Below are 11,939 nucleotides of genomic sequence, written 5' to 3' on the forward strand. Positions count from 1 at the left end.
CTGGGTAGCATCACCCTGCCCGCCAGCGCTCTCCTGCCGGTCCAGGTCACCACGTACGGCGAAACACATCCAGTGTGTTTTCAGATTTGAGGTGAGGTCCAGGTTTAGCCCAAGCTGTGCCTGGCATGAAGCTGGAAAGGCCAACAAGCGAGCAAAGCTACCAATTGGTTTAGTCATCGGTTTCTTATGACTAACGGTGCCCATCCTGGTTTAGGGGGTCCTGGGCTGCCACCAGCGCAGAGGTTTGCTGATTGTCACGCCAACTTCTGACTCAAACCCTGCCTCTCCTTTCATGGGAGGGTACAGACTCGTACAGGACTGTGCTCCCTTTAGCTTTTCTAAGGCTTTTCATATTTTGTCCTCCAAAGAAAAGCTATTTTTCTCTGCATTTTTGAAGAAGCACACTTTTGTGGGGAGAAAGGAGTCGTCAAGCCTCTTGTTCAAAGCAGTTTAGTGGAAGAACTTCGCATTATCTTTCTGACATATTCAACTTTAACCTCTTTGGTCTGGTGTGCTGAACCCCAAGACAACAGCAGTGAATGGAAAATTTGCTCAAAAATCTGTGCTTTACAGAGACAAATTGGCAGACAGACTCCAGATGGACTTTATTAACTATTGAATAAACCAGAATGAACTGGGAAGGCTTATATGACATTGCTGGTGCTTCTGGCAAGTGAACATACTCCTTCCCTTGATGTGAGTCCTGGGTCTGAGCTCCTCTCTGTCCTCTTCCCCGTGGAGCAAGGGCATGGTTTCAGAGCCAGAGAAATGCAGAACTGGTTCGCACAAGGACGTTTCAGAAATTGGAGATGTCTTCCCTTCCAAATACCCCGTGCCTGGTGTCGGGCTGGTTGCCACGCCAGCACCGCTGCTCCTTCCTGGCCGAGGACGAGGCCTGCATGAGGACGTTTGCTCTCCTGGCTTCTCCACTCGTGCCATACAGATTTGCTGGAGCCACAGTTCCTGGCAGCTGCTTCTCCTACTCGATCCAGCTGACCCATGGCTGTCCCAGCCCTGGCCAGTTCTCAGCTGGGGAGCAGCAGGATGATGTCCAGCGGAGCAGGACAGCCCATTCTGCGGCCACCACGCCACATGCACGGGGCGATGGCCCTGGGAACCCCCCACGAGCCATGATCCCCACCTGCGCCCTTGGCTTTCCTCCATGCTGGCCGCTGGCATCCGAGCTCCCAAGGCGCCAGGCAGACCCACCAGCTTCTGGGGTCTGAGACCCACCACGAAGTCCATGTCGGTCCTCCGTATCTCACAGGCTCTGTGACATGCCCAGGCCACAGCAGTGCTGCAGGCTGCTGGCTCTTCCAAATTTCTGGAAGCTGAGACTGTCATATATTGTATATCTTGGCAGGATATTTAGGAGAATATAACCTGGCTTGCTACCAGTGTGAAAAAACTTGGCTTTTTTTTTTTTTTATTTTAAACAACTTTCTTCACTGCTTTCCATCACCAGTACTGTACACAGATCTTGCAGAACCAAATACTCTGATCTTGATTTATTATGACAAAAACAATCTACTGGTGCTTAAAAAATAAGTTGAATCTCACCAGAACTCAGCTCTGGAATATCTTTAAAACTATTCCCATGTCAACAGAGTCTTTGCTTCCCCTCCTCCATCCCGCATCTTGTAAAATTAGAAGCAACGACCTTCCAGCCTGGACAGAAGAAATAAACTCTAAAGTATATCTCAAGTTACTGAGTTTAAGTTAGACCATTTCTTAGAGGTTTGAGGTTTAAAAGGTGAAGGGAGTGTTTGGAGACATTGTTGGAGTCCAATATTGATGTGATTATTCACCTGAAGGTTCTCCAGTCTCTAATGCTGGGGGAGGACAGATACTTGTCAACTTGCCATTTTTGTGTGGCTGAGTGATCTTGAAAGATGATACACTTCAAAAATCACCCTTTCCCAGCTCACAAGGACTGTGATCACAGTACGAGCACAGTGATGGAATCAAATCTGTGAGATGGCTTCAGTGTCATGAGGTGAAATGGGAGGAAACTAATTTGGAAATGACAACGTAGCTGCATCGGTTAGTAGGGATTTATTTATTTATTTACCTAGCTATCTGTTTATTTGGCTTCCACCCATCCTCTACGTGATCCAGACTCAAGTTAGGTTCATCAGACAATTCTGCTTTGCCCAGAAGCTGAGGAAAACACAGACCTACAGACCAGTGGCTAAAAGATGTAGAGCTGACATGATCTTCACCAGATGCTGTTATTAGTGTCTTGGTACTGATGAAGTCTGAGCTCATCATCTTGGAAACGCTGGAGGCCCCGGGTGCATGTGCTAATCGTCGGGCTGTGTATTCATCTCCCAAATTCGCCTTCTGCTGCGGGGCTGGGCTGTGCAAGGCGTCCGGGTGGATGGAGCACCAGCCAGGTTACTCATGCCCTAATCAACATTTTTAGTCCCTTTTGTTGTTTTATTAGCTTTAGATTGGCAGCACAGACCACCGCAAGCTTTAAATACGAGGCCGTAGCAGCTTTGGTTCAGATAGCTGCGGCGGTATTTTAACCCAGGCACCATTATTTTCATTTCTGGGTGATCCACTCTTTTTGAAAATTGCTGAAAGCTTTCAACAGCATTGCAGCTTCCGCTCCCCTTCCCGCTCCCACTCCCCCACCCGCCCTCCCAAATCCCCTCGCTGTGCTCGGCGCGCCGAGGCTCGCGGCGCGGGCGTGAAGCTGCCTCCCGTGAGATGCCGGCGGCGCGGGAGACGCCAGGGCACCGCGGGGCCGTGGGCCTGAAACGGTGACACGTTTGTAAATGGACTGCTTTGTGGAGGCTGAGTAAAACAGAAAAAGTAGTTTCAGAATGTAAATTTTTAATAGAAAGCGAAGAATGGCGTATAAGGAAAAGATGGGCGAGAAATGGGATGAGGTTACCCGAATGGAACATTTTGAGCCGCTTTGCCATAATCGGTATTTATGGACCACGTGCTTGCTCGTAGATTGGTGCTGTTCGGTGTCGTGGCAGCTGGGTAACTGCTAAATAACCAGTACTCATGCACGTAAATGAGCGCACAGGCACGGGGGTAACTACCTTCTGCTTCAGCTCTCTTTTTATGTTTAAGTGTTACCGCGCAGAGAGATAAACCAAGCTGCATAAAACCAAATACACAGCGTAATTGTGACAGGGAGTTAGAATGTTGTTAAATCTGCTTATATTTCCATAGCTAGGGAAGCTGCGTGAACTGCTGTCAGGCTGATGTATTCACATGACCGCTCTCGACGGCTGGTTTTTGGGGTCTTTAACAGCTCAAATTCTGAATGCAGACGCAAAGTGCCGGTAGCTTCAGAGGTGAACGCAAACACCGGTGTGTTGTGAGACAGCTCGTGCTCTCCAATTTTAAGGACAGCTTTTTAAGAGCGAGCGAAGCAGCGATGGGCGCCGGACTGCTCCCCCACGGGCAGGGCTCGGGCACCCCGAGGAGTCCAAACCCGATGGAGACGGTGCGCACGTTGGTACCCGGGGTCTGCCCGCAGGAGGGCCGGCGGGGCGGGCGAGCCTCCTTCACACGGGAGAGAGTTCTGGAAATGCGTGTGTGAGCGGGACGGGTGAGCACCAGAGGCCCCAGGTGTAACCAACCCCGTCTTCAGCAGTGGCGATATTTGGGTTCGGTATTACCCCACCTGCGCTAGGGTAACTCGTGAACCTCGGGAGACTCACTTCGAAGTTTTACGGTTGAGTTCTGCAGCAATAATACATGGCTAAAGCAGTCTGAGCTCTCGAGGGAAAAATCTAGTACTGTTTCCTGAAAATCCTTTAAAAAAAATGACGAAAATGGTGTTAAACTCAGTACTTTGGATATCAGAATGAAAGGTGGACCGTCAGAGCAGCCCAGAGCGCTAAATATCATCAGCCGGCCCAGGTTCCTGCACGGAGGTCACAGCTTGGCCTCCGCTTTGCGGTGGAACGACCTCTTGCCTCTTTTATTTGGTTGATTTAACAGGAAAGTTTCCTGCTGAGCAGGGACCGCTCCCCCGGGAAGCTCTTCCCCATAGCGCTGCCCTCGCCGCCTGCAGCAGGTACCGCTTCCACAGCTACCCAAAAGGGGTTGTGGTGAGGTGGGGGTCGGTCTCTTCTCCCCAGTAACCAGCGACAGAACGAGAGGAAATGGCCTCCAGTTGCACCAGGGGAGGCTTAGATTGGATATTAGGAAAAATTTCTTCACTGAGAGCGTGATCAAGTGTTGGCACAGGCTGCCCAGAGAGGTGGTGGAGTCACCATCTCTGGAAGTGTTCAAAAAACGTGTGGATGTGGCACTTCGGGACATGGCTTAGTGGCCATGGTGGTGTTGGGTTGATGGTTGGACTTGATGATCCTAAACATCTTTTCCAATCTTAACGATTCTGTGATTCTGTGAAAACTGTGGGTTCCCTGTCTCAACAGGTCTGGAAGAAACCTCGTGGGCAGAGACATAGCAGCGATGCTGGAGCATCCGGCGGTTTTTGCGTTTCTTGAAAAGGAAGGGTGATCCCCAGGAATCCTTCCTCCACCCTTTCTGCCACGGGAGTCCTCCATCCACTTAATCATCACCACACTTGTTTCTGGACCTGTTCATGTCTGCCGCTTTGGAGGATCATGTTAGCAGCCCAGGTCAAGTTGTTCCTTCGTCTTCAGTACAAGCACTATAAATTTTTGGTATTTTCTATCTATATCTTTAGCACATGGAAATAACTGAGCAAGCGTCATGCTAGCTGTCTCTTCAGAAATTCTCACCCGGTGACATCCGGGCTTCTTCCCACAGGGATCTCAGCCCCAGAAAGCATTGAGCCGGGGCGAGTGCTTCGCAGTGAGCGCTTTGGTCTGCATCACTGCCGCTTACAGCAAAGGGGAGCTGCCGCCAAAGAGCCCCTTCGTCATCCCGTGCCTGGGCAACGACCTCTCCTGTCTTCAGCATCGACGAACCATCTCGTCTCCACACGCCACGGTCTGTCTCACCAGCACGGCTCGGTCAACCTCACGCCCCTGCCCAGCACCCTGGATCTGTACTTTGGACACAGAGGAAATCCTGGTGAAACGGGCATTGTGTGGGCTGCAGGCAGGCCAGGCTCGAGCTGCGGGGCTTGGTCTGCCCCAGTGAACATCTTTCAGGAATATACGTGTTCTTCTTACAAGTTCTCTCTCCTAATTTTGTGTTACGTGCTTAAGACACAGCACCTCGTTCGAGGTCTGAGGGGAAGCATATCAAGCCGCTTTTCACCACCCTGCTCTCCAAACCAGGGTGCGCTGGCCGTTGTGTAATATACTGCTTTCAGTATATTATGCACCAGCGCCGGCACAATTCGTATTTCTAGAGGCTAGCTGGCCAGATTCACTCTCCTATTTATATCTTCATGGTTAGATTTTTTAATCTTTTTTTTTTTTTTTTTTAAAAAGAAGCAAACCTTGACCTTGGAGCGGTGATAACGGCCTTTTGTCCCCGAGGAAGCGCTGCGAGCGCCGTGCTGGTGGCCGAGACGCTCACGCAGGGACGCTGGCTGTTGGCCACGGCGTTAGAAGTGCCGCTGCGGGCACTTTGTGTTTACACCAGGAGGGTCGCTCACACCGGATGAAAATGAGCTAAATTCAGAGATGAGGTGTCTGGATCCAGTTACTGCTCTGACTGATGCTGCCTCAGAACTGCAGCGTCACATCGCGAGCGCCAGGAAGAAGATGGGGTGGTGTTAGAGCACACGTTTGACAGCAGAAGGGCTGCCAGATGACCTAATTACAGCCAGGCTTGTTTTCGGTAACCCAGGACCACGCTGTGCCAAAGCCATTGCTGCTTCTGCACTTGGATTCTTAGCAAATGCCGTGGCGAGCGAGTGAGGGAAGAAGTGAGCTTTGCCTCGATGATTTTTTTGCACTTCCAGGAAGAATTCAACTACCGTGACTGTCTGAAGGTGCAGTACATCCTGCCCAAATTACAGCATGTACTCCAGTGTGGTGTGCGTACGGAGAATACCTGAGAAATCGTGATTGTTTTTATGAGAAAAAGCACGAAATAATCTGTTAGTTGACCCATTCTTGGTTCTATTTGATATTTAGATTTTGCTTACAGCCATATACGTGTACATTTACGTATACATCAGTGAAATGTTGGTATGGCAGAGATACATGCAACTTGGCATTAACAAAAATGAAAGCTTATTCTTTAAACTGTTTTTCTTCCTGCAAAAAGCACTGACTAACAGTATTCTCAAACAGAGAGTATCGTGAAAACTTCCCCTGTTCAAAATAGCCTCTATTCTTCCAAAAAAGCCCCAAACCACTTCTTCCCTTCGAAGTAAAAGCTGCTGGCCGTGCAGAGCAGTGGTGCCCGGCAGCCGCAGGCAGCGGTTGTGGAAATGCTCTGGAGTCCTGCCCCTGCCTGTGACAACCCCCACCGTCCCCCCGAAACTCCCGGCCACCCCTGGCTGCCTGGGTGCCGGGCAGCCCGGCGGCTGCCGGGGCAGGCTCTGGTCCCTCCCCGTTCCCGGCGCTCCCGCGGCTGCCCTGCAGCGGCACGCTCGCCACGGGCACGCAGCCCCCCCAGCCCCGGCTCGGTCGTGACTTTCCCCGTGGCAGGAGCCGGTTTTCCCTTTTTTTTCTTCTCCCGTGGGCCTTCACAAACAAAGGCAGGGTCCGGGCGGGAGCAGCGGCTGCTTCTGCAGGCAGCCGGGGTGGTTGGGCGTCGCTTGCTCGTTCGCTGTTTGCATAGGCTGACGCGGGTGTTTGTGCTGAGTTAAGTTAGCAGCGTTTCCAGGCTAATGAAGGGAGGAACTGGCATGCACAGCGAGCCTCTGAAAGCGTCGAAAACAGGGTCCCGCGGGCGCTGGCAGCCACCCCTCTCCTCCGGAGGGGTGTGCGTGGGTGCCGGGGGGAGCGTCAGACCATCAATCAAACACCAGTTGTGAACACGACGGCTGTCGAAGCCGATAGTGCTCGTGGGGTCGGTCGCCCGCGTGTGTCGGAGCCCCCAGGCAGCAGGGAGCAGCTCGTGCCTCCCCTCTTCTCTAGAGAGGAGCAGGGCCCTGCACTTGGGCCACAGCCACCCCACGCAGCGCTCCGGGCTTGGGCAGGAGTGGCTGGAGTTGCCCAAGGAAAAGGGCCTGGGGGTGCTGGTTGACAGCCGGCTGAACATGAGCCAGCAGTGTGCCCAGGTGGCCAAGAAGGCCAACAGCACCCTGGCCTGTATCAGCAATGGTGTGGCCAGCAGGAGCCGGGCAGGGATCGTGCCCCTGGACTCGGCACTGGTGAGGCCGCACCTCGAATCCTGTGTTCAGTGTTGGGCCCCTCACTACAAGAAGGACACTGAGGTGCTGGAGCGTGTCCAGAGAAGGGCAACGGAGCTGGGGAGGGGTCTGGAGCACAAGTCTGATGAGGAGCGGCTGAGGGAACTGGGGGTGTTCAGTCTGGAGAAGAGGAGGCTGAGGGGAGCCCTCATCACTCTCTACAACTACCTGAAAGGGGGTTGTGGTGAGGGGGGTGTTGGTCTCTTCTCCCAAGTAACTAGTGATAGGACAAGAGGAAATGGCCTCAAGTTGCACCAGGGGAGGTTTAGGTTGGATATCAGGAAAAATTTCTTCACTGAGAGAGTGGTCAGGCATTGGCACAGGCTGCCCAGGGAGGTGGTGGAGTCGCCATCATTGGAAGTGTTCAAAAAATGTGTGGATGTGGCACTTCGGGACATGGTTTAGTGGCCATGGTGGTGTTGGGTTAATGGTTGGACTTGATGATCTTAAAGGTCCTTTCCAACCTTAATGATTCTGTGATTCTGTGATTAATAAGGAGGTTTCATCCCTGGCTGTGTACAGAGCAGCCCCTAACGCGGGGTGCGAGTTGGCAAAGTCACGGGTCTTTGAGGAAGGTAGGAGAGAAACTCCGGGGAAAAGTCCAGGTTCCGCTGCCCCGAGGGGGCTGCGGGTGGGGAACTCGCACGGGGTCCCGGGCCGTGCGGCCCCATCGCTCTTATTAGCGCTGGGTTTCACTGAACGCGTCAAAGCTGCTCTTGTACACAGAATCACAGAATCATTAAGGTTGGAAAAGACCTTTAAGATCAACGAAAGGCCATTCCTTTCTGCGCGGCACAGAAAATGAATAGATGTGCTTTGTAAAATACACTTCAGTTAATATTTAATGCTATGTTTGAAAAGGAAAATGAAAAAAAGTATTAATTTATATTTCTTTGGTGCTTACAACACTGTTTTTATTTCAATCTGCAAACATTTAGAATAAAAGAAACCTCTTTCAGATTTCTTTCTTTGGAATTAGTATTAGCTTTATATGGGTAAACGTCCTATTTATGTTCTCCGAAGCTGTAGAAATCAGCCTAATGGAATAATTCGGCTGAATTGCCCCCCTCCCCGCATTAGGTTGCTTTGAAAACAGGCGAGTGTTAAGGTTTAGAAGCCCTTAGCCCTGCCTGGGGTCGGTCTGCCCTCTCTCCCACAGCGGTGCGAGGTGGGGCGGAGCAGGGCAGGGGTCCCGGCGGGGCGTCCCGGTGCCCGTCCCGCCGCCCGTGCCCAGCACGGGGCCAGCGCCAGCGCCCGGCTCCGGCCCTTGGGAGGAGTCAGCGGCTTTTCCCAGGCCCTCCGGTCCAGCTCTCCCTCGCTACAAGTCTTTGAAGAAAGATCAGAAAAACAATAGACAGAGGCAAAATGTTAACCATCGAATAATACTGCAAAAAAATCTGTGTGACGCTCTAACGAGGGACATGGAAACCACCTGAACCATACGTGTGTGTTAAAATAAATACAGAGGTGGAAGCGCTGCACCTAAGCTACGCGCAGGCAGGCGCTGCGGAGAGCGGTGGGGTGGCCGCAGCGGAAGCCTCGTCTGTCACACACCGTGAAATCGCCGGTTCTTCCCCCTCGGATCCCCGGAAAATGCTTCACCAGTTCTCAGTGTTTCTTCTTCTCCGGTGGGTTGGGTGCATGTAAAACAAAAGTTGGAACTGGAGGTAGACTTGGAAGTTAGACACAGCTGTGAAATAAGTACATTTTCTGATATTTGGAATTTTTTTTCCTGTTTTTTGTTTTTTTGGGGGTTTCTTCTCCTTTTTTAGGGTGTGTTCATACTTCCTCTGCTCAAATAGGTCCCTGGCTGAATGCTGCAGCCTCTCGAGGTGCCCTGACGCGAGGAGCCAGCTCCTAAGGATTTAGTGCCTCTGAGCCGCAGCCAGATAATGCTCTTTCCTGGTACTCAGGTTTCCCTGAAATTCAAACCCTTGCGTTCTTTTGTTTCCTGGATGGCTTTGAGTCTGTGGGACATCATTGTGCAAGGGAGAAAACCTCCACTCCAGCGAGCAGGCGAGGGCCGGTGCCCCGGCCGCTCCCCGCCGCCGCCGGCAGCTTTCTTCTTCCAGCACCCAGGGAAATGAAACATGTCACGAGCTCAGCCAGTTCTTAACAGACGCTCGAGTCAATAAAAGTCGGTGCTGCCTTCACAACGCATGACAAAGAAAATGGAAAAAAAGCAATGTTGTATTGAGAAAAATGTGTGAACATTTTCCTCCCAGCGTGACCATGTGGCGCGTCAGAGAACAGTGTTTTACGGCCGTGCACCGGACTGGGCACCGCTGGCCTGCTCCGCCTTGGAAATCCTCGTTACTTGCACACTGGTGAACTTAAGAAAATGAAATGTACTTTGTCATTCAGTAACATTAGACAATTTAATTAAAACCCCCATAAATAGCGAGCAACGTACAAACAAATTGTCTGCGGACTCAGCCTTCGTGGGCTGGATTCTCCTCTGCCCTGGGAGGGGGAGGATTTGCTGCTGACCGGTGAGCAGCAGAGACGATTCGAAGGAGATAAAATGTCCTTCCTTCAAAGCTTCCCAAAAAAGGAATAAATTGTTGCTCTTGTGCTTAATTTATGGTGCTCAATATGTCTTCTGGGAAAGCCAAGGTGCAGCCCCTGTGGCTCGGCTTGCCACAGGCTGCGACCGCCCGGCGTCAGTGCCAAAGGGAGGTGAGAGGAGGCTTCCAGGAGGACCAGCGTGTTGCAATCCGGCGTATGGCATTCTGTTTTTTAGCAGGAAATAGGAATCGCTCTTTAAGTCGTACCTTACAGTGCGATAGAGGCGGGCAACGTATTGCCCCGTGTCGGGTCCCACCCGGCTAACGCCCAGGGACCATCAGACTGTGGGCTGGCTGGAGCTCTGGGGGCTTTGGAGCCACAGGGGACCAAGACGGGAAGGCTCCTGGGTGGCTTCGGGAAACCCGGGCTTACGCCAAGCCTTGCCCCCCTTGCCCCCGGCGAGCCTGTGTGGGAACCTGCACTGGCCTTGGTGGTCCCAAGGGACCCTTGATGTCTGCAATACTCCAGAGCCTGCTGGGCAGGGGACTGTGGGGCTGGGCAGGGGACTGTGGGGCTGGGCAGGGGGCTGTAGGGCTGGGCAGGGGGCTGTGGGGCTGGGCAGGGTGCTATAGGGCTGGGCAGGGGGCCATGGGGCTGGGCAGGGGGCTGTAGGGCTGGGCAGGGGGCCGTGGGGCTGGGCAGGGGGCTGTGGGGCTGGGCAGGGGGCTGCGGGCGTCCCCGTGGCGATGCGTTCGGCGCTGCCCGCCGCGGCGCGCTCCGGCTCAGCGGTGCGTTATCCGCCACGAAAAGTTGGCAACAGCCGCGTTCTCGCTCGAGGCTTGTGGCCATCATCATTCGTGGCTACGTCCCTGCAGACAGCCCTCCCTTTAGGGCCGGCTGTATTTTCTGCCTCTCCGCTTTGCTCCCTGCAGTCCTTCACCTCCCCGCGGGTGCCCTCCTCGGTGGACCCGCCGGGTGGGATCCCGGCCCTGGCCGCAGCCGCGCGGAGCTGAACCACCGCAGGTAGGACCCAGGGTGGCCAAGGAAGCGCCTCCTGAACCCTGGCCGGGCTCTCTGCTGCGGCTCAGCCTCCGGGTGTTTTGCGGTTAAAAGGGCATCGCTCTGCCACACAAAGCGGTATTTCAGCGTCAGCCGGGAGACAGCAAACAGCTGTCCATTTTCACTTGGTACGGCTGGCACGGGCTATACGAATTTTATCGTATGCGCCGAAACAGCAGAACCTGCGTGCTTCCCTCCGGAGCACAATGAGCTGGTTCTTCTCTGTAAAATCTATTGCCAAAAAGGCAGGAAAAACCCCCAAAAAGCTCAAATCCTGCAAACACAATACTGAGCTTTCGCAGTTGGAGGAAGAAAGGAGCAGGGATGGAGACGGGCAATTGTACCTCCCTGGAAACTGCCAGCTGCCGAAGACCTCGCCGCAGTCCAGCTGCGCTGTTTGCGCTAAGCTCCGCGTTGCAGGCACCCATGAGCTCGCTCCGGCGTGGCCAAAGCCCCCATTCCCGCAGCCTTGGCGCCGCCTCTCGCCGCAGGGCCCGGGGGAGCCAGCCCCTCCGCGGCACGCTGCCCTCGGCCGCTTTTGCAGGGTCAGCGGGAGCGTCGCGGCGGCTGGGCCGGAGGCGGTCGGGGCCGACGGGAACGGCGGCGGGGCGCAGCCGGCTCTGCGGGGAGCGGCCGCACGCTACCCCCGTGGCCTTCCCTGCGTTTGGACGCACTCTTTACAAGTTGGAAAGCAGGGCGGGTTATCGTCCGTACAAACGTGGCGTCTCCCGTGGGCGCGCGGGCGGTGGCTCCCTAAGGTCCCCTTCCGTGAAAACTGGCGGCGCTCCGGCCTCTACCAAAAAGCAGCAGCTTGCTAGGAAGGAAAGCGCTTTCTGAGGGGGAATAACAAGACAAAATGGCCAGCGAGCCAGACCCCCCGTTTTAGGGCTGCTGGGCGTTGCTGCCGAGCACCGCTGCGCCGCTGCTGCCCTCCGCGCGCTGCCGAGCCCTGCTCCCGGCCCGCAGGCAGAGGGAATGGGGGGCGCGAGGTCCCGCTGCCGGGCAGGTAACAGGTCCCGGATCTCGGGTCCCCGCGTGTCCCCCCGCTCGCCGACGCACGAGTGAGGTGTCCGGAGGAGCCAAGCTCTGCCCTTAC

General features: G+C 54.1%; 1 protein-coding gene across 1 annotated transcript in view; it reads left to right on the plus strand.

The window, feature by feature from the left end:
- The window catches only part of CTH (cystathionine gamma-lyase), a gene marked incomplete at both ends in the record, with an annotated part of 59,325 nt that extends 48,528 nt beyond the window's left edge, over window positions 1-10,797 (plus strand). The window contains 2 exons of the mRNA XM_082003093.1: window positions 4,768-4,950; window positions 10,717-10,797. Of these exons, the coding sequence (XP_081859219.1) occupies window positions 4,768-4,950; window positions 10,717-10,797 (264 nt within the window). The remainder of the gene's footprint in view (window positions 1-4,767; window positions 4,951-10,716) is intronic.
- Between the last annotated feature and the right edge of the window lie 1,142 nt (window positions 10,798-11,939).

The sequence above is a fragment of the Phaethon aethereus genome, assembly GCF_964289735.1.
Source record: "Phaethon aethereus genome assembly, chromosome: 8".
In the NCBI taxonomy this organism is placed as follows: domain Eukaryota; kingdom Metazoa; phylum Chordata; class Aves; order Phaethontiformes; family Phaethontidae; genus Phaethon; species Phaethon aethereus.